Source organism: Artemia sp. Qi Xiang Cuo, chromosome 5, assembly GCF_049724085.1.
Source record: "Artemia sp. Qi Xiang Cuo chromosome 5, ASM4972408v1, whole genome shotgun sequence".
Lineage (NCBI taxonomy): Eukaryota > Metazoa > Arthropoda > Branchiopoda > Anostraca > Artemiidae > Artemia > Artemia sp. Qi Xiang Cuo.
In genome coordinates, this window is record NC_142798.1 from 56013911 (window position 1) to 56036616 (window position 22706).

The 22706-nt window shown below is 37.1% G+C and overlaps 1 protein-coding gene across 1 annotated transcript in view; it reads left to right on the forward strand.

The window, feature by feature from the left end:
- The window catches only part of LOC148952292 (sodium channel protein Nach-like), a 312845-nt gene extending 293176 nt beyond the window's left edge, over window positions 1-19669 (forward strand). The window contains exons 6-8 of the mRNA XM_089089744.1: window positions 3040-3199; window positions 14896-14987; window positions 19319-19669. Of these exons, the coding sequence (XP_088945870.1) occupies window positions 3040-3199; window positions 14896-14987; window positions 19319-19410 (344 nt within the window). The 3' untranslated portion in view covers window positions 19411-19669. The remainder of the gene's footprint in view (window positions 1-3039; window positions 3200-14895; window positions 14988-19318) is intronic.
- The last annotated feature ends 3037 nt before the right edge of the window (window positions 19670-22706 follow it).

Sequence of the window (22706 nt, forward strand, 5' to 3'; positions counted from 1 at the left end):
GCCCGCATCTTGAATATGCTTGTCCAGTTTGACATCCTGGCATCTCCCGTGATGAATCAGATAAAATTGAATCTATTCAAAAAAAGCCCTAAGAATAATTTTTAAAGAAAATTTGGTACCATATTCACTCCTTCTAAAAAAGGCCAAGCTGGAAACCCTTGAGCACAGGAGAGGAACGCTGTGCCTCCGTTTTGCAACAAATGCAATAATAAACCCTCCCACGGAAAACATTTTCCCCAAAAGACACTCCCCATCCAGACACCGCCTGCCACGTACTGTTTCTGAACCCGTCCCTATCTTATCCCCCATCCGTTGTTTAACCTCCAGATATGAAAAAACCTTTTTTGGTTCTTCCGTTCCCTCCCCTTTTTATATAGTCTCTTTTAAACCTTTTTAACATTATTTTTATCTCAATTTTTTTTTTGGTTTTGTTTTAGTTTGTGCCTTTTTAACTTTCTTACATTGGACACTTTTTGTTTTTTAGACTAATGAATGGCTTTGCCTTTCTGATATTGTTGTTTTTGGCATTGTTTAGAGAGTTTTTTAGTTTTTGTGCTATTACTATGTTGTTGTTTTTTATTATATGACCCCGAAATGCGAATTCAGCCCTTCGGGGCTTGTGATAGTCATTTTTTTAAATAAATATCTTATCTTATCTTATAACCAAAATTTCTAGAAAATAAAATCAGGTATTCAACTAGAATCTATTGATGGTTTGACATAATCTAATCAATGCAAGGGGAACGAAAGGGGTCTATAAGCTATTGTCATCAGATCCCAACCAAACTTAGTAGATAGAAAGAGTGAGTGGCCTAGTTGTACGTTTTGGTTTTAAAACTATAAATTGGGCTCCTTGTCTGACTTAGTTTTCCTAATGTGGGCGTGGAAGGGGGGTTACTTGCCTTCCAATCACTTTCGACTACTAAAAAGGGCACTAGCCATTTAAATTTCCAATCGAATGAGCCCTTATTGAAGTTTCTACAACAACCCTTTCTATAAAAACCTTATATGCCTCCAGGGCATAACTTACGACCTTTGCCCTGACGGCTGTGGGGGGTTTTCATCCTCAAAAACCTAAATTCTAGAATCTTCAACCACGTTGAACAAAATGGCCATCTCAAAATTTTGATTGGGTGTGTTTTGGGAAAAGGTGGGCGTGAGACGGGGGTTAGTTGCCCTCCCATCACTTCCGACTATTAAAAAGGACACTAGCCCTTTGAACTTCTTTTCGAATGAGCTCTTTTTGAAGTTTCTACGACAAAACTTTTTATAAAAAGCTTATATGCCCTCAGGACATAACTTACAACCTTTGCCCTGAGGGCTGTGGGGGAGTGCCCTCCTCAAAGACATAATTTCTATCTGGAAATCAACTACGTAAAACAAAACGGCTGTCTCAAAGTTTTGATTAGATGTGTTTGGGGAAATGGTGGGCGTGGAAGGGGTGTTCGTTGCCTTCCAATCACTTTTGACCCTTAAAAAAGGCAATAGAACTCTCGATTTCCAGCCGAATGAGCCCCCCTTGAAGTTTTTATGACAACTACTTCCATATGAAGTGCCTCTGGAAAAAAAATTAAATAAATAAATAATAAAACTTAGGAGCCGTATGGCCTTTACTATAAACAACGCTATACCGTTGCCTCTGATAAAATTGGTGTAAGTTGTAAACGTATAAGTTAACAAAGTTGGTGAGTCCAGAGAAAACTACTTAAAAAGATTATTTTACATAAAACCCAATCCATTGGCTCCCCTCGTTGTCACTTCAATTCATAGGTTCTCGAGAAAAACATTATTTCCTTTTTTTAGTCCATTTTGAAAAGTGAGTCAAATTTGTTTATATTTGACCTTTTCAGCCTTTTCCGAGACCAAGTATTCTTTATTCTTTTCAATAAAAATATTTTTCTTATCTATCATTCGAATATATGTTGCAATGGCCACAGGCAAGTGTTCTGTCCACTGCGCTATCAGGTTTTGTGTAATAATATTATTTTAAAGCTTTTGCTGCACCCATTTACCCGTTTATGTTGTTTGTTTTTAAAAAGGGGAGTATACAAGGGCGGGGAAAATTTTATGTTGTATTGCTGCACATCCATTGTAATTGCATATACTTATAAATGCTTAAAGAAGTTGAACATTCAGAAGTAGTCAGAAAATTGCTCGCAAATTTAACTAATTTATATGACAGAAATTCTAACAAGTCGATGAGTTGAATAAAACAAGCTAAAAAGATTCAAAAGAAATTGCATCTAACCTCCGAACTTGGTCCTAAAAATAAAATTCAAAAGAAGTATTTTTTCAACATCCAGGAGCAGAAACCAACCCTGCTTTCAGATGTATAAGTCCTTTCATAATCCATTCCTTCGGTATCCAACACATTCCTGTGACGATATAGTAGATATAGTTGTGGTTACTCATTGAGTTGAAAAGCTGAGAGAAGTGTCGAGATTATGGGCCTAACTGTGTGAAAATTGGCCATTAGGAGCACCAGGTTTTTTTTTCATGCGAAACAACAAATCTGGATTTCAATATCTTAATGCAAAACAATTTTGTTAGTCTTGTAATGGATATTTTTAATATTTTTAGTTCCTTGGCAAGTAACTATTAGATAATAAAAAAAAGTATGACAAATAAAATGGATTGAATTTTTTTCCGTCCTTTCGATCTTCTCCGAGACTACAAATTCTTTAGTCTTCTCAAGACAAAAATTTGTCTCTATGATTTGAAGCTATGTTACCACGGCCAATAATCTTTTAGAACTATTTACATGCGTATTATGAATTCTGATGTGTTGCGAACTATTGATTGACATCCATATGCACTAACACCAGCGCAGTTTTTCCACAGCCCAACAAAGTTTAGTGTATTTTCTCTTAAAAGCTATAATCGACCTTTCCCTGTTGTCGGGTTCTTGAAACCTGAGAAAAAAGTCTGACAGGACCAGAAACTTATTTCAGTATTTAATCATCCCAAAAACAATGCAATTCTAATAATGTGTGAAACTGTTTTTCATGTATTACTCTAGCCAACACTTCTGTCTTCTAGAAGAGGAGTCTCGTATTCAATCTGATTGCTTACCGCTATGCAATAAAACTAAATACTCGGTGATTGTAAGGAACACAAAGCTTGTTAGTGAGGGCATTGACGTCCCACGAATGGTTTATGTAAGTGGAAGAAGCAAGTACAAAAATTTGACATATAATAGGTGAGAATTTTATGTATGTTAGCGCAGTGTAAATATAATTGGTAATGGTTATATTGTTCTACAGATAGGGATATACCAAAGAAACTGTTTGAGACGGCATTCATTTATGCAAAGCAAAGGTAATATTTACCTTAAAAATTCTCCCCGTGGGATGCGTCTATGCAACACCTCAAGTTTTAAAAATAAAGTTTATCTTTCTCCATATCTAATTTGATTACAGTAGAATATTCCGAAGTTGATGCTTATTGATGCATAGTTTTAATATGGTCTTTATTTGGGACAAGAATAAGGGGCAGGTGAGATGAGGAGGCTTAAAACAGATTAGACTGGCTTGGAAGTACATTGGATAGGAAAACATCCAGACGGCAGATACTAAAAACGTCAAAAAAGGTATTTTGGTCTCGGAGTAGGCAGAAACCTTTTCTGAGACCAAAATTAGAGGAAGGTGAGATGAAGAGGCATGGAAAAAGACTAGCGAGGCTCGGAGGTATGCATTATAGGACTAGATAACGGTAAAACGTACTAAAACGCTGGGAAAGGACTTTTGGCGTTTGAATAACCTAAAAGATGCTAGAGGAACATCGGATAGGACTAAATAAGAGTGGATTACATCAAAAACCGTCAGGAAAGATCTTTTGGTCTTGAAAAAGGACAAGAGATGTTAGAGGAACGTCAAATGCGAGTAAATAAGGGTGGAACACACCAAAAACAAAAGAAAAATCTTATCGTCTCCAAATAGGTTAGGAGATATTAAAGGAACAACGAACGGGACTAATTAAGTGTGGAACACGCCAAAAACGTTGGGAAATGTCTTTTGTTCTACAAATTAAGTATATCAGTGTGGAAAATATCAAAATCCCTGGAAAACTTCTTATTGTCTTGGAGTAAGTCTAAGATGTGTCAGATGAACGTCGAAAGAGACTAAATATGAGTAAATTAAACCAAAAATGTAAAAAAAAAAATATATTTTAGTCTTGAAATTGGCTGGGAGATGTTACGGAAACGTCGAAAGAGAATTAACGATGGTGGAATACAACAAAGCCTCGGAAAAGGTATTATTGTTTTGGAATAGGCTAGGAGATGTACGAAGAACGTCTGATGGGACTAAATAACAGTAGAACACACCGAAACCCACAGAAGAGGTCTTTTGATCATGAAATATGCTAAGAGATGTTAGAAGAACGTCAAATGCAAGTAGATAAGGACTGAACATGCCAAAAGCGTCGGAAATGTATTTTGATCTTGGAATAGGCCAGGGGATGTTAGAGGAACATCGAAAAGGATCGAATGAGAGTGGCACACCTAAAATGTCAGAAAAGGTATTATAATCCAGAAAGAGGCTTGAAGATGTCAGAAAAACGTCAAATCTGACTAAATTAGGCTGGAAGACATTAAAAACATCGGAAACGATTTTATCGTACTGGAATAGGCAAGAACGATTCTTAGGGTAGTGGAGGGAGCTCCCCTAAAAAACCAGTTGATGAGAGATTGAGCCTTGAAAAAGGCTAAAACAAGTCAAATAAGCCAAAATAAACAAGTTAAACTTGAAACAAATATCCTAACATCACAAATCCCGTTTCTTTCCAAAAAAAGTCTCAGATTAGCAAAAATTAAGTACGCAAACGTTTCAAAAAGTCAATAAACAAATTCAACCCTCTCAACTTATTACAGAAAAAATTTGACAAGAGGAAAATCAACCATAGAAGGAATGAAGCCTTTTTACTGATCACTTTCCTGCTCCTCTATGCACCGTGAAATGTATAAATGCTGGAAATTTTGAATGTTTTACAGTTTCATTTTTACCAGTATATATTTTACATATTAATTATTGACATATTGATAACTTTTCTGGAATGTCCACCAAACCTAAAACGAATGATGAGTCCTCACATGACAATTTGACAATTAAATCGTTTGAGAAAATTTTTAATCGAACTCAAAAAGCTTCACCCAAGAAAATTGAGTTTAAGGTGTTGCTAGATTTAACACAAGCTTATAACACAATCGGTCAATTTGACACCCGTACTATGCCTATTAATAATGCACAAAATGAAGTTCTAATGGAAAAAGATGAGATGGAATTATGGTATAAAATCAAAGCTATTTCACATCCCACCGACTCAAAAATTCAAGAACAAAAGTTCTTAGTGATGGAAACAACCATTTACCATTTGCCGGATATGCTAAAATACGTTTTGATACAAAAGTACTTTATCCAAGCAATTGAAAGTTCATATTGGGAAAAAGCCTTAAACATGCAACATATGTGACAAATTATTTTTCCAAAGTCCTAATTTATACAGAGAAAAGCTTTATCTTTTAACTGAACATATGTTCCAAAGTTTTTGTGAAAGTTTTCTTATCTATGTTTCTTTGAAAGAGGTTCCCATACTTTAAAAGTCGTATAGTCATGTAGTAAATGAGTTTCTTAAATATGGTTGCTCTGACGTTAGAAATAAGTTACTGAAGATTACGAACATGATTTTCGAAAAAGGGGAAGTACCTAGCGACTTTAGGAAAACTTTAATTGAACTACTGTTAAAGCTCATAAGAATGAGTGTGGTAGTTATCGAGGCATTTTTTCTCTGGGCATTAGTCTCGGTTTAGCACATTCTCAAAATGTTCTGTCCATCTCTCTTAACTCTTTCCTTATCATTAATTGTGATCCAGTTCATATCTTTAACTTGGCAAGTCCAAATTTACTACTCCCTCTCAATTTAGTAACATGTCAGTATATTATTTTACTATTATGCCGTCTAGCTAGATGTTCCAGATCCTTGGCAATTTTATCCATCGCCCCACTTCACACCTCATTAGTTCATATTTTAATACTATCTCCGCTTAATTTATATTGCTTTCGTTTTCAAATGATATATCACTCAGATAATTCTTGTAAAAGCCCCTTCTCCTCTCGATTAAACATAAAGCTTTTTTGCTAATATTCCTAGCTGTGGTCCTAACTTTCTTCGCTAAGACACCATCAGCAACTTCACAAATTGTTTTCCTATAAGAATGCCTTACATCTACCACACTAATAACACTGGGTAACAAAAAAAAATTTTGTTTTAATCTTCCAGGGTTTTCCAGCTGAATTAGACTACTTTTGATGCCCTGAGTCTGAAAATGACCTTGGTTTCGCTGAATCAGGTCAGAATTTTTTGCTACAGAACTTTTTCCCAAATGTATTTTCCTTAAAAAAGAAACAAATTTCTGCCGATCATCAGCTGATCCCTGGAGATTTTTTCCGTTTTCCTGATTCCCGTTTTTTTTATTCCCGTGTATGAGTAGCGGCTGGGTTGTCTCTTCAGCCACCCGCAGTAGTCCGCAATCATGACTGCGTCCCTCTTTCCCTGGTACCTCTCCTTCATTTGGCACTTGCTCTGATGGAACCTTTTCTCTGATGGAACCTTTCTCCCTGCTCGTCACTCATCACCCCAAGGTTTCAGGAAACTTCTCCATGTGTGAGAACAGGAAGTACATCTTTATGCTCATCAAACACCCGAGTCTTTGGAAGGCCTCTATCCTGTTGCTGACGAGTACGGCGTGGTTTGCTGCCTTCGTGTTCCCCAGGAAGTTGTTCTCACCTGCACGAACGATTTCCACGCGGAGCATTCTACCGTACTCATTGACTTTTTTAACTCTGTGTCCATTATGAGCTTTCGTATCTGTGGGCCTTCAAAAATATGGGCCTTCAACTTCTCAATAGCAAGTCGAAGAAAGGCGCGGCACAGGTGGTTGAAGCACCTCCTATCCTTGTCCAGAGCATGCGTAAACTGCTTCATCAATCCAAGCTTCATGTGTAGCGATGGGATCAGTATCTTCTTTCAGTCCACAGGAGGTTCGTTTATGATGCTCTCGCCCCAAGTACTAACTGCTCCGGCACAAACCACTCTTTCTTTACATAGTACTGTGATCTTTCTTCACTGTCCCACATATATATAAAGCATGGGTTCTTCGTGAACCCGGACTACGGACCAAGTAGAAAGTGCAACGTCTTGAAGTCGACGCAGATGATCCACTGATGCTCCTCATATTGGATTTTGTCGAGCACGTACTTCACTACCTTACATTTCTCTCTGAGAGTTGTGGAGTGCACAAGAGAGATTGAGGCGAACGGGTTCCCATTATGGAGGAGCACACTCTTCAAAAAGCGCTTGTTGCTGTCAATGAAGAGCTGCCAATATCTCGGATCGTATTGAGAAGCTTCGAGTTTATCAACAAGACTGGCCGCTTCTCGGCAGTAGACGTTGTCTTCCTCTTCCCAGAAGTAGCCCATATAGTCCTCATGCTTTCTATGAAAGAAAGTGATACGCACGTCCTCACCAAGTAGATTTTTCTCTTCGAGTCCGCAATCCAACAGATTGGAGGAAGTCTTCGACAACCTGACATCCCAAACAAGATCATCAAGTTCAAACTGTGAAAAGGGCTGCAGGCCAGTTTGTGCTTTATACTCCTCTTCTGAATATCCTCCCTCGTCTGCAGTGGTGGCCTTTTCCTCACTGTCGAGAAGCTCTGTGAACGCTGACACAGGAATTTCTTCACAGTGAGCAACTGGACGGCGGGCAGATGGAAGATCAGGGTACTGGAGGCTGCTTTAATTCTTCAGGTAGATGCCAGTAATACTGATGGCGCAGAAGTAACATTCCGATGTATGATCTAACGACTCCCTCCAAACCATCGGAATCCCAACCATCCGTATGTGTTGCCCAAGACTTATATAGGTCACCCAGTTTGACGATCAAAGTAAGCCTTTTAGGTTCGCTTTGCAAATCCTGCTATACTCCTTATGTCCACTGACTGCGTGTAATCTCCGCAGATGTTGCAAAAAATGTAAGGATCATTTCTGAAACTCGACAAGAGGAAAGGGCTGTTTTTCCTCTTGTCGAGTTTTCTTATTATAAGTTGATAGAGTAGAACTTTATTATTGACTTTTCGAAAGATTTGTGTGTGGGATATCCCCTAATCTGGGACCTGTTTGAAAAAAAAGAACTTAGATTTGGCATGCTTAGACATGATTATTCGTGTTATAACTTTTGAGTTTTAGCTTTGACTGTGTTTCCATGAGCATTTCGAAGGGACTTGTTCTTGTAAGTCATTAATTAAAAAAAAGTTTTTCCACGAAATAATTTCTTCGAAAAAAAAGTAAACAACTCCATTAAACCAAAAGAACAAAATTAGAATCAAATAATCTCGTAAGCATGCAACTTCCACAAATCAGAATTAATAAATAAATGAAACCCAAAACGAACTTAAATTAAAATAAATAGCAGAGTGTAAGGTTGCCCCTACTATCAGGGCTAAAATTTGGTACCGTGTTATAACTGAGGCTTTGGGTAAGAATCGGTACTCAGAATTCAGTGACAACTGGTATTTATTATAAAAGAAGATAAAAAGGAAAATAAATTAATTCTAATTATTTTGAATACTTCTAAACCTCTTCTAGGTCTGTTGTCTATGGTCTACTTGTTCAATCCACAAATGTTTACCGAAAAGAAAAAGATTAAGTTAATTCTAGGCTATCGAATGTTTCTAATTGAAAGAGTTACACTTGAATAGCTAGTCAAGGCTTGAGTTAAGGGGTATTAAAAATCCTTTAGTTTAAATTATTACTTCTTGGCTGAGCGAAACTAGGAATAACCGTACTTGATTTGTTTGAATTTATTACATTAACCCAAACCAAGAGATCCTATTGTTATCTCTTGTAAAAAAAAAAGGGTTTGTGTTCCTTGGACCTTTAATAAGCTTTAAAATTAGCAGGGAAAAACTCTTAATTGAATATATCTGGACACAAAGGTCTGGAAATTCTTAGATTGACAATATTATTCCCTTTTTCCCTAACCTATCTGTATAAACATTAAGGCCACCTTTGTATAAACAGTCGGTACGGGTTTAACGAAATGAAAGAATGATTAAAAAGGGAATAGGGTTCTCCTTCGTATAAACGTCTGAAGACTGCACAAGGGGGAAAGTAATGTTGTTGTCAGATAATTCCAATTTTCTGGATATAAGGTCTTTATAAAATCACCAAATTATAGTAAAATGTTTGACTTCGGCAGTAGTTTTTTCCTTATGTCTCCTGTATACGTTTTAAATTTATATTCTGGTGACAGAAATCTTTCAGAAGTTTACTTCTTATCTAAAAGTTCATCTTCAAAGGGGAATTCAGACAGACAGTGGTAGCTTATCTTAATTACAAATTAAAACACTTACTCGTAGTTAGTTAAAAAAAAAAGACTACCTCGTTTCCGTTCCCGAACCCCTATTTTAAGCTTTGTCTTATTTTGTCACAAGACTTGTCTTCTATTGGCGAGAGACCAGTTTTGATATAATCCTAATAATAATTCTTTGTTCAAAAAGTTAGTTTCCGCTTTCTCTATTCAAAAACCCTGTTTTTGCTCTATATCTTGTCATGTGATTATTGTCGTGTAATATTCTAGTCGTTGACCTCTTGATTTTGAAGCGGTCTGGTATGTTTGCATTTTATGGACGTTGTCTAATCAAGAGTATTCTTATTCAAATCTGATTTTACAATTTTAGGTTTGTTTTCCTTAGATAAATAACATTAATGCTTCATAACTTTTATCATTACCCAAAAGTCATAGTCTTTGCTTTTTTTTTGCAATTTAGTCAGTTTATGATGGCTTTCTCACAAGAGTCAAACTCAAAACGAGTAGAAATTAATATGAGTATGATTCAAAACCCGTATGGTTTCTAATAGCCAGACTATAATTTATACTTTACTAAAAAAATTCTTTTAAATGTTTTCACTTTTATAACTTTAAGAAATCAAAAATTAATTAAGATTTTAAGGAATAAATATCAGCATATTTTTATTAAACTGACAATTCACATTCATTTGAGTTTGTTTTAGTATATTCTGGTTTTTAGAAAGCATAGGAGTTTTGAACCCTACTCATATTAATTTTGCTCATTTTGAGTTTGACACTGTTATTTATTTTAATTTCTGTTCATTTTGGGTTTCATTTATTTATTGATACTGATTTGTGGAAGTTGTATCCTTGGTAGGTTATTTTATTCTATTTTAGTTGATTTTTGGTTTAATGGAGTTCTATACTTAAAAAAAAAAACTGATTTTGTAGAAAAAGTTATTTTGTAGAATTAATCTATGTTCGTTTTATATTGACAAAGTCCTTTTCAGAGAAAACAAAAATAATAGTTTGAATCTTTCCGGTTTTTCCTTAAGAATTTATAGTTTTGCCAGCTATTTATATGTTGTAGAAACTTTTTCAGCAAGTAACAACACAAACTCTTTTGAAAATCATGACACAAATAGTAGTGTCTAATTTAGTCATAAACATCCTCTAGTTGACTGGATAAATAAAAGTTAATACCATTCCGAAAAAATTGTATATATGCTCTTTTACAACCTGGATACAATTATTCTCTTTTGATGTGTAAAGTTTAAGAGCAGAATTAGTGATAGAAGTAGTCCCTAAAGTTTGAACTTAATACCCTCAGCCGTTCTTGGTATATTGCTGGATGTCTTATTGGCAGCCAGTATACACACAGTGCGTTTTGATTTAAATTTAAAGCAAAATTTAGTTTTCAAGGATAATAGACAAAATAAATAGCTGCGGGGGATCGACTACCCAGTAACCCTAGAGATATAGTTACTAGACCATTCAACTATGCTGAACAAAATCGCTGTCTTAAAATTTTGATTGGAAGTGTCTGGAAAATTATAAGCTAAAGAGGAGGGCTGATTGCCCTCCAATCACTTTTGACTCTTAAGAGGGCACTAGAACTTTTAATTCTCAATCAAATTAGCTCCTTTAAAGTATCAATGATATTATTAGCTATGATGGAGCATCGCCTTTGTCTTTATGTGCCCTTTAGTGCTTGTGTGCCATTTTAATACCTGTATGCATATTGGTTTTTCGTTTAGTTGAAACTCTCCTCCCAGTGTCTTCTGGCTAGCTTAAAATCCACAACCTATGAAGGGGAAATTTTCAGAGAATAGTTTTTTGCACGGATGACAACCTGCCATCCGTCTTTTGGTTGTCAAAAGGGCATATCAGCAATATCTTAGGAACGGTTTCGCATGTGAAATTAAAACTTACAACGCTTGTTGTGGGGGATGTGGAACCCAAAGACAATATTTGCATCATAATACTAATGCTTCTACTCCTACAGCTACTGCTACTATTACTTTAACTACTATTCACTGTACTCCTACTGTTACTACTATATTTACTGGTGCTACCACTGCAACTAATAAACTTAAGGGTATTAAGGTGAAAATTTTGGGCAATATAATAACTGTATTGAGATAAATCGAAACCCACTATGCCCATATATGTTGTTAAGAGGACGTATCAGCAATGCTTCAGGATCGGTTGATGATATTATGTTAACAATTTCATCGTTTGTTGAAAGGGGTGTTGAAAAAACATCCCCTGGGGGCGTGTGGGGGTATGAATTGCTACTACTGCTACTACAGCTATATCTACGGATAATTACTGAACCTTACAACAATGCTGAAAAAATTGATGTCTCAAATGTTTGTTTGGATATTTGCTACGGGAAATGATGGGCGTGGTGGGTCACACAATTTCAGTCAGATGCATTTGGTGAAAAAAGGGATAGTTGGGTGAGGGGCTGCTACTTGACCTCCATCACTATTGACTCTTAAAAGGGAACCAGAACTTCAATTTGAGCCATCTTTAAAGCTTATACAACCATCCTTTCCATAAGAACCTTTAATACCACAGGGGCTTAACTTACAATCCTCGCCCTAGGGCTCTGGTGGTTTGTATCAACCTCAAAAGCCTTGTTATATGATACTTGATCTATTTTGAATAAATAACTGTGTCAAAATATAGATTGGATAAATCTGAGGAAAAACGACGTGTTCGTGTCTATGGAGGGGTAATTAGCTGCACTTTGATCACTTTGACTCTTAAAAAGGGCACTAAAACTTATGATTACTAATCCATTCAGTCCCCTCCAAAGCATATACGCCCACCCTTTTTATAAGAACCTTATATGTCCTAAGGACATAACTTACAGCGCTTTCCCTGTGAGCTGTAGGGGGGGGGGGTCGTATTCCTCACAGACATAATTTCTTTACCTTCAACTACGATGAATAGAATTTTTATCTTAAAATTTTGATTGGAGGTGTTAAGGTCAATGCTGAGCGTGGAGGGGGGGGGGGGTGTATGATCTTCAATCACTTTGACTCTTAAATAGTGGACTATAACTTCCAATTTCAAATCAAACAAACCTATCTGATCTTTATTCGACCGTTCATTCAATAAAGAACTTATATGCCCTCACACAATAACTTAAAACCCTATCTTCAGGGTCCTGGGGGGGGTTTGTGTCATCCCTAGAGGCGGTATTATATGTTCTTTGGACTATTTTGAAACTATTTTGGACTATTCGTTATATCACAATTTCAACCAAGTGCATTTTGTGGAAGGAGGGGCCGTAGAAGAGGGGGCTAAATGCCGTCCATCCCTTTGGACGCTTAAAAAGGAACTAGAATTTTCAACTTTCAGCCAAATGAGACTCTTCTAAAGTTAAACAGCCATCCCTTCCAAAAAAATTTTTAGATACCTTTGGGCATAATTTACAACCCTTGCCCCTAGTCTTAAGGGTTTGTTTGAACCACAATATCCTTGTTATATGATATTTAGACTATTTTGAATAGAATGACTATCTCAAAATTTCTATTAGATGCATTTCGGGGCAATATGACGTGTTTGTGTGTGTGTGGGGGGGGGGAGGGTAGCTTCCTCCCGATCACTTTGACTCTTAAAAAGAATACCAGAGCATCTGATTACCAATCCAATGAGCCCCCTCCGAAGTTTATATGACCACGCTTTCTATAAAAAAAAAACTTACATGCCCCCAGGACATAACTTACAACTCTTGTCTTGAGGGCTATGATGATTTGTTATCCTCAAAGACATAATTTACAGACCTTTCTGATACTTTGAACAAAATGTCTATCTGAAAATTTTGATTGGAAGTGTTTGGGGTAATGATGGGTTGGGTGGAGGGGTTATTTGCCTTCTGATCACTTTTGACTAATAAAATAGACACTAGCCCTCTCAATTTCAAATCGAATCAGCCCTTGTTGAAGTTTTTACGACAATTCTTTCTGTAAAACCTTATTTGCCCTCAAGGCATAACTTACGACCTTAGCCCTGAGGGCTTTGGGGGGTTGTTATACTCAAAGACATAATTTCCAAACCCTTCAACTACGTTCAACAAAACGGCTATATCAACAATGTTGATCGAAATTGTTTGGGGAAATGATGGGTGTGGGGGGCATTGGCCCTCCGATCGCCTTTGACTATGAATAAGGGCACTAAACCCTCCCAATTCCCAATGGAATGGGCCCTTTTTGAAGTGTCCACGACAACACTTTCAATAAAAACTTTATATGCCCCAGGGTATAGCTTACAACCTTTGCCCTGGGGGCAGGGAGGGGTTTGTCATCCTCAGACATAATTTCCGTGCCTTTCAACTACGTTGAACAAAATGGCTATCTCAAAATTTTGATTGGATGTGTTTGGGAAAATGGTGCACGTGACAGGGGGTTAGTTTCCCTTCAATCATTTTCGACTATTAAAAAGGGCAATAGCCCTTTCAATTACCAATCGAATGAGCCCTTTTTGAAGTTTCTAAGAGAATGCTTTCTATTCAAACCTTACATGCCCCCATTGCCTAACTTACAACTCTTGCGCTGAGGACTGTGGGGGGACTGTCATCCTCAAAGACATAATTTCTTGACCTTTCAACTACGTCGAATAAATACATAACTCAAAATTTTGATTAGACGTTTTTGGGGAAATGGTGAGCGCGAGAGGGGGGCTAGTTGCCTTCCAATCACTTTTGACTATTAAATATAACACTAGCCCTTTCAATTTCCAATCAAATGAGCTCTTTTTGAAGTCTCTACGACAACACTTTCTATAAAAACCTTATAACTTACAACCCTTGCCCTGGGGGCTGTGGTGGGGGAGTGTCATCCTCGAAAACATAATTTTTGGATGTTTCAACTATGTTGAACAAAATAGCTATCTCAAAATTTTGATTGAATGTATTTGGGAAAATGGGGCTTGGATGGGATGTTACTTGCCCTCCAGTCACTTTCGACTATTGAAAAGAGCACTAACCCTTTCAATTTCTAATCGAATGAGCCTTTTCCGAAGTTTCTACGACTTCTCCGTCGATACGAAGTGCCCTGGTCTAAAAGAAAAACAAAATAAATAAAAATACTACATTGTGCCCACATCGTTCTTTACATAGGCAACGCTATTGCACTGCCAATGATTATGTCATGTTGCAAGACGACCTACGATATAATAGACAACTGCTCGTATTCCCTAGATAAAATTAGGGCGAGATAATATTGGCAAGGTTTTGGATTATCTTTATGGCGTGTCTTAACCTGAAAAGGTATTTTAAAAAAGTGAAGGGGAATAAATCTGGTAGCATTAGTCCCTAGCGGGACGTCACCAAAGGAATGTTCCCAGAAACATATTGAAGAATACTACTCAGACTCAATAACTTCCCCTGGACGCCACATCCCTAGGTGCATTCCTCCCCTTGCTTAAAACCCTACCTAAATATTGTTTATTTTCGAAATCAAATATTTTTAATATCCAAAGCGAAAAAGAAAATTAACGATAATGGGGATTTAAAATAAGTTTCGTCTATTTTAGGTCAAACCTGTCTATCCTGAGAATATATTTTGGCAGGCCAGAGTTTGATAAGCATATAAGACAGATTCGCTACTCTTGGGTGGACTTTACATGTAAGTTTGCAAAACACTTAAGGTATGTTTTATAGAAGTAAACATCCGTCTATATCATTCCTTCACATTTTTATATAAGTATGTTTTTTTTAAGGAGTGAAATTAATTAAAGAGGAATTTTTTCTATTGACCTGTTCTGATGGTTCCTAGCAGATGTTGATTAGATTGAGTAAGTGAGGAATGATTTGGTGGCATGAGTGCGGAATGATTGCAACCTACTTAATAAGGCATATGCCTTCCATGTATTTTGTATTGACCTTTGTCAAAATTTTGAAAAGTCATTTTGTTCAAAATAGTTGAAAGAACAAAATTAATATGTCTCCAGGAACAATGAAAACCATAAATGGGACAAGGGTTGTAATGATGGTAATTTCCAGTTTTTTTACACAAAGGTTTCATAATAGGAACAGGTGGGTTTGTTTAATTTTAGGTAGACGATTGAGTCAAAGTTTTTCATGGACCTCAGGAAAAAAGATCAAACATCGATTCAGGGCGGAGGTTTCAAGGTCAATAGAATTGGTCGAATTTATTTTTCCTTGACCAGTTTGAACTTACACTTGTAATTCCTTGAATGAGAGAAAACTAATGTAACTAAAAGTTGTCTCTGAGCACTGTCTCTTCAAAAACTAGAATCATAACCTTTTTTCCCGATTGGCTCAAAATTTTTATCCTTAAGTCCTTGGGCTAAGAGGTCCCAAATTCAGAAAGAAAAGTGTAAGAAATTGGTTCCGTTAAAAATGAGGTCCCACAAAGAACCAGAAAAGGGCTAGCAAACTTTTTTCCCTTGCCATCCTGTTTGGAATAGGAAGCTATAGAAACATTTTAGGGGCTCATCCAGTTGAAATTTGATAGTTCTAGTCTCTTATTTAGAGATGAGAGTGGTCGGGGGCAACCAGTATCCGTCCTTTGCTTTTTCTACTACCACCTCTCCCCCTTCAATCACCCAATATATTGGATTACAAATTTGAGATATTTATTTTCTTCAGAAACATCGAACGGTCTAACAACTGTATTTCAGGAATCGGCATTTTGCCATCAGACCCAAGAATCATGGCCCTAAATTATGTCAAATATCCCTTATTCACTGAAAGGTATTAGTAAAAAGGCAGCCATGTTTGGTCTTGGCTGTCTGATCATCAAGGAGCCGTTAGGATTATTCGCTAGGTCAAGATTCCCAGAGTCTCACACGGTTATTCTCTAGAACCAGCTAGCGTCCCTAAATATATCAAAGAGGCTATGTGCACCTAAATTTTAAAATTACCTGAAATATCACAGGAATAGCTTGGGGGTTGATTCAAAATTTACAGGGCTTTTGGAGGCAGGGGTGAGTCCACCCTCCCCAAGCGTCGAATCATCGGCAGAGGCCACGAGCTCATCGTCATCATTTTCGGACTGAAAATAATCTCCATCATGGCATAGGTTACAGCAGCGAAGATTAGTGCGTACGGGATTCAGCACTCGACTTAGATCGTTAACGTGGATCAGGAATAGTAGCGGGCCTAATATTGAGCCCTGGAATACACTCCAGTTGACGAGTACATCGCTCCTTGGATCTTCTCCCATATAAATCCTACGGTCCCTAAGATAAGATCTGAACCGATCCAGAACTTCGCCTCGTATTCCTACATGTTTCACTTTCCTTTGGAGAATTGAGGTGGTATATACTATCAAATGCTTTTCTGATATCAAGCAGAACTGCTGCCGGTAGTAGGCCAGAATCGTTTATCCATAAACTTAAAGCTGTTAGTGCATCTTGGGTGGAGTGCCCAGGTCTGAACACAAACTGGTGATCACTAAGAAGCCCTTTCTTCTCCAGAAATAGGAGTAGCTGCTGCTGCATAAGTTTTTAAAAAACTTTTGAAAATACTGAAAGAACAGAAGTAGGTCTGTAATTAGCCGGGTCATGTCGATAATCTCCTTTGTGCAGCGGAATTATTCTAATTTTCTTTAGTAATTCTGGGAAAGTACCCTTCTGCAACGACACATTTATTAAGTAAGTAAGGGGATCAATGATAGACAGGACCAACGGCTTTTAACACTTTTGTATGTACTCCGTCAAACCCAGAAGCTGGATTGCCTCGCAGATCTCGTATGATTAACAGAATTTCAGATGGAGAGACAGGTACGAGTGCCATTGACTTGAAACATGCCGGACAAAGGTAATCTTTAAAACCCTTACTGGGCTTTCCAACATGATGTGCTATTTTTTGGCCAACCTCTGCAAAGAATGTCCCGAATGCATTTGCAACGTTTTCTGGATCCGTTGCAGTATTCCCATTAACAGATAATTGCAATGGAAGCTCAGGATGAGGGCTGCAGGGGCGCAGTATGGAGTTTACAACCTTCCATATTTTCCGAGAGTTCTTTCCACTTTCATCTATTTTCTCATTAAAATAATCTCTCTTGACTTTTCATAGAATTGATCAAAGACATTTATTATGATTCTCATACTTCTCAAGCGTTGCTATGCATGAGTCATTCATGTGATCAGTCCATAGTTTATTTTTATTATTAATAGACTGGAGCAGTCCGTAACTAATCCAAGGGCTGATAGGTTGATTTTTTCGTCCAGTAATTTTTGTACGCTTTTCGCACAAATAGTCCGTAAATGTACTCATAACAATACTACGGAATTTCTCGAATCCTCTATTAACATCATCTGTGCTCATAATAATCTCCCAAGAAGTGCTGTCTAGATTTTGATTAAGGGTTTCCAAGTTCTTATCATTCAAATTCCAAATTGTAAACCCCCTGCTTAATCAAACCATTAGGTTTAGGATGTTGATGCTGAATGTTGAAAATTGTAAGCAGAGGGAAGTGATCAGAAGTGTCAGATATCAGAATTGACGCCGATATTGGGTGCAGCGCAAGGGCACCCATAAGGGTGGGGGGGGGGCAGGGGTGCCCCCCCCCCTGGCTGAATGATGTTGCCTTATTTTTATATTTTTGTTTTCAGATTTCTATAATATAGCATTAAAAGTGCAAATTAGACGAGGTTTGCTCCCCCCTGGAATTCAGCTTATGGGCGCCCATGGTGCAGCGTAGAAAAATATTGTAGTGTGAAGTGGTGTCCGTTGGTTTTGAATTGAAAATCAAGTATTTTGCAGTAGGAATCAAGACATGGCTAATTGTAAAAGAAAAGCCAAGTCAGATAGTCCGAGTAATTGAGAGTCAAAAATTTTTAAATGGCACGGGTAAATGGTAGGAGTAAGTATAGATTAAAGTTGAACCCTAAAGACCCCTTTATGGGATCTCCCATTAAGATAGCTTTGTTCCCTTGTTTCTCCAGAATACCAGTTATTTGGCTTAAATTTCCCAGGAATGCAGAGACGGATCCTGCCGGTGGACGGAACACCTCTCCAACTGTTATTTTCTTCTGTGAAGGTAAGGATATTTCAAGGAAAAGTGATTCATAAATGCCTTCTACGTTTCGGGTTAATTCTTCACTAATACACACTGAGTAGTCTTGCCGTGTGTAAATAGCTAAGCCTCCACTACTCATAATCGATTTGTGCAAAAAATTGGAAGTGTATCCAGGTATTTCCAAAAAGGTATCTGTTTGTCCTGTTAGAAAAGTTTCGCAAAGTCCGGTTACATCTTGCTGTAACTGTTGTTATCGAAAAGTTTCCATTTCTTAGTCATGCAAAAATGTCACTTTTTTATGTCACTCTTTACTTATGTTTGAAAAAATTTGTTTTTAATGTTTATAATCTATTGGTTTTACTGAAAACATCCATTGTTCATATCTTATGCAGAATTACCCAGAATATGAGGAGTTTTATTGCCTCCCAAACCCCTGTATTTAAGTCAAAGTTTGACTTTTGCGAAGCAGTAATTTGAGTGAGAAAATGTCTCCAGAGTGATAGGGGAAGTTTCGTTCCCTTTGCAACTGTACTTCACATTTTATCCTATATTCATCCAAAATCAGGATATTTATGGCAATTCATTTAGTTTTACTAGTCAAGAAAAAAGTAATTTCCCATTTGCAGACTGATTCGTTCAAATCCATTCGTTTACAGAGCAACAATTGGCTAAACTTATCCCCATTTAAACTATTAGGTTTCAAAAAGATCGCAAAGGATGAGTGATTCTCGTTGAAGTCTACACAACACAATTAAGTACTTCGTAAATTTCATCAGAAATACGATATTCTCCTTCATGAAAAAATTTTCGGCGTCTATCATTTGACACAGGTGATAGAAACAACTATGAATAGCCTTTAAACTAACTTTTGGAAAAAAAAATAGCGTGCGAGAACTGTGCGTGAGATCCAGGTTATAATAGCTACTGATTTTTCTACTTACGAAATTAGCTTTTATTTCTATTTTCAGCATCTGTTGGAGGTTTACTGAGTCTTAGCTGTGGATTCAGCATCATCAGTATCTTCGAATGCTTTTATTTACTCATTAAGAAAAGGCAATAGCATGTTCAAGTAAGCTGGAAGACGAGTCAGCTGGAAGACGATTCAGCTGGAAAAGCAACAACGAAGCATATCAAATATTTCTGTCTATGATAATTTCACAAGTATATGTAGATATTATTTAGTTTCTTGAACCAGTTTAACTCTGTTGTGTCTTTGTGCCTCTAAGTCATTCTACAGCATATATAGTGAACCCAACATTTCTGTAAGCTGTTGCATTTCTGTAACATTTTTGTAAGGTAAACCACAAGTAGCCACAATGTTATCAATGTTTGGGTAATGGTAGTAAGACGCCGGTGTATGGCGGTGGGGGGGGGGGGCACATCCTCTAAGATAAAATTTCATGACCATCCAATTACGTTGAACAAAATCGCTTACTTAAAATTTTAATTGGAAGCGTTTGGGGAAATAGTGGGCGCGGGAGGGGAGTTAGTTTTTCTCCAATCACTTTTGACTATTAAAAGGGGCGCTAGACCTTTTAATTTGTCAATCGAATCAGCTGTTTCGAAATTTCTACGACAGCTTATAGCCATCTCAAAATTTCAATCAGATGCATTTCAGGAAAATACGAGGCGTGTGTGTGCGTATGTGGGGGGGGGGGGTTATCCACCCTCCGATCACTCTGGCTCTCAAAAAAAGCACTAAAACTTCTGATTAGAAATCCAATGAGCCCCCTCCGAAGTTTATACGGTCACCCTTCCTATATAAACTTTATTTTCTAATGGAATGTGTACTTTTCGAAGGTTCTAAGACAACTCTTTCGACACGAAGTGCCCTGGTCTATAAAAATAATTATATATTGTGCCCACATCGCTCTTTACTTAGACAGCGCTATTCCACTGCCTATGACTATGGATTACAGTTCCTTCTTTAATAAAACATTTATGATCAACTAGACTGATCCCTTGTATAATATACCGTAGAGAAGCTACTTTCAAATGATATTTGTTTCAAGTTATCTTGTCAATAGATTATTTCAGTTAATATGGGCTAAAGGTCGTTGTTTTCTATAATTATTCAAGCCCAGGCACAGTTAGTTTCCTATACAGTGGTATTGGACAAGGCGGTTCTAATAGTTTTTTGATCTGACTCTAGTTTTAGAACTTATGGGTTATTGTATTTATGAGTACGGAACGTGATCGTCTCTTACTAGTTGGCTAGCAAACGCTGCAACCCAGATACTGCTGAAACCTGGATTACTAGTTTACTAGCTACCATTGCAGCCCGGATTACAAACAGGAAAAATACTTAGGCTTTTTAAAAAGTACAACAGGAAATAGCTTTAGGCTTTTTAAAAAGGCTACGCCTAAACCCTATGACTAACCCACAGCTTTTAGTCGTTGAATCTTGTACTCTCTTATGGTTTTGAGTAACAGTTTTCCCACTGCTTTCAATAAAGTTTGTTGATATGTGGAGCGTAGAATGCGTATGGTAGGCCAAGAGGATTGAATTTTTTTATATTTTTCACTGTTTGAAAGATGCATAGCCATTGACTCGTCTTTGTCTCGATGAACTGCTATTAATAATAAAAACGGTCTCGTGAACACTTTGAATTTGTTCAAGAAAATCTGAGGGTAAACAATAGGATTTGTATTTGGACATCTACGTATCTGTATTAAATATGCTGATTGTTCAATTTGCGTTCATAGTGCAAGGTCTAATGCCTCGGAAAAGGTGCACTCTAAAAATACACCCACCGTTCCCTGTTCTTTCCCAGCCATTGAGCCTTACGGGGGAGATTTTGTTGATGTAGTTTTGTGTTTATGATTTTTATTGATAAACAAAGAACTTACTCACTCACTCACTCATCCAATATTTGTGTCTTGATTGCCAGACAAGTTCAATACACTGATGTATACAATGTTTGTTCAAACATTGTGTCGGCTATGCAATTTCCAAATTGTTGTGAATCTCGATCTAAGGACTGCATTGTCAACTCTTACACTGTCTATAGGATTTATCAAAGAATAAATTGGTGAGTGAGATTCTATTTACTTTACATACAAGAGAGAAAATTCCAACATTTCAAATTTGTTCGGGGAACTTGTCCATGATCCTATAACACTAGTACTTTTTACAAATGCTAATGCCAATTTTGAAGGAATTTCACCATTGATAAATGCTGAGTCGACGAAGGTGCGTGAAACTGTGGCAATATGTCGCTGATTTATGTTTGTATGAGGGACAAGTAGTTGGATATTATTTCCACTAGCCCTCAGTTTTCCCATTGCCAAAGCAACAGAACTCATAACCTGTTGCTTTCGTATATGAATTATTGCCGAGGTGAGAGAGACTGTTACATCGGGTGCTGTAGTAAGTACCTTTCGCAGAATGACATTGGATGGGGAAAGCCTTAATTGTATACAGTAACATAAACTGTATGTAGCTCGTACTATTTGATAGATTGTTGCTCGTGTTTGCCAATGTTCAATTTATGTAGACACTGATTTGTCCAAATAAATTATGTAATACAAACTTTCCATAGGACATTTCATCAGTAGGATTTGGCATTTCGCTGTCAGATTTCTTGACTACCACATGTAAATATATAAATGTGAAAGATAAACCCATGAAAAATTTTTCATTGGAATAAATTTAAAAATGAATGTTTTTCAGAAAGCGCTTGTTGTGAGTAGACTTGTTCATTGTAACCATGTTTTACACTGACATCTAAATTTTCCGCATTGAAAAGATTTAGAGACGAGGTGACTGTGGGATTTCAGTCTTGGAAAAGAAATCGTTTTTCGATCTAACAATGTTTTACCTTGGTTCCTTTTTTTTCTTTGCCAAGAGTGATGTCTTTCGTTTATGATCTGAGTAGAGAGTGATGGGGTGTTTCTCGACCTTTTTAAACCTTTTCCATTTTTTCGACACTTTAGTCACACACCAAGAGATAGTGCACCAGACCTGAGATTTTCCGGACCCTTTTTTATTAAATACTTGCCAAAGCCCCATTCGTGTAGTATAGAGAATGCAAAATCTGCCGTAACCGGTAGAATATATTTTCTAGGCAAATGCAGTGCAGATTGAAACAACAGAACAAACCAACTGCCAAGACCACAGCCCGACATTGATGAACGACCATGTAATAGTCCATTCCATGATCCATTTGTCTTGGACCAAGAGTAGCAACATAGCAATCAAAATCAAGACAAACGAATGCAATTTTTCTATTAGACATCTCGTTATTGAATGCGTCGAAACTGACATGTAATCACAGCAAACCTCTTGTTATGGAATGGAATAGAATAAAATATGATTTATTGGCTAAAGTAGCACAAAAGCTAGCATAAGGACGT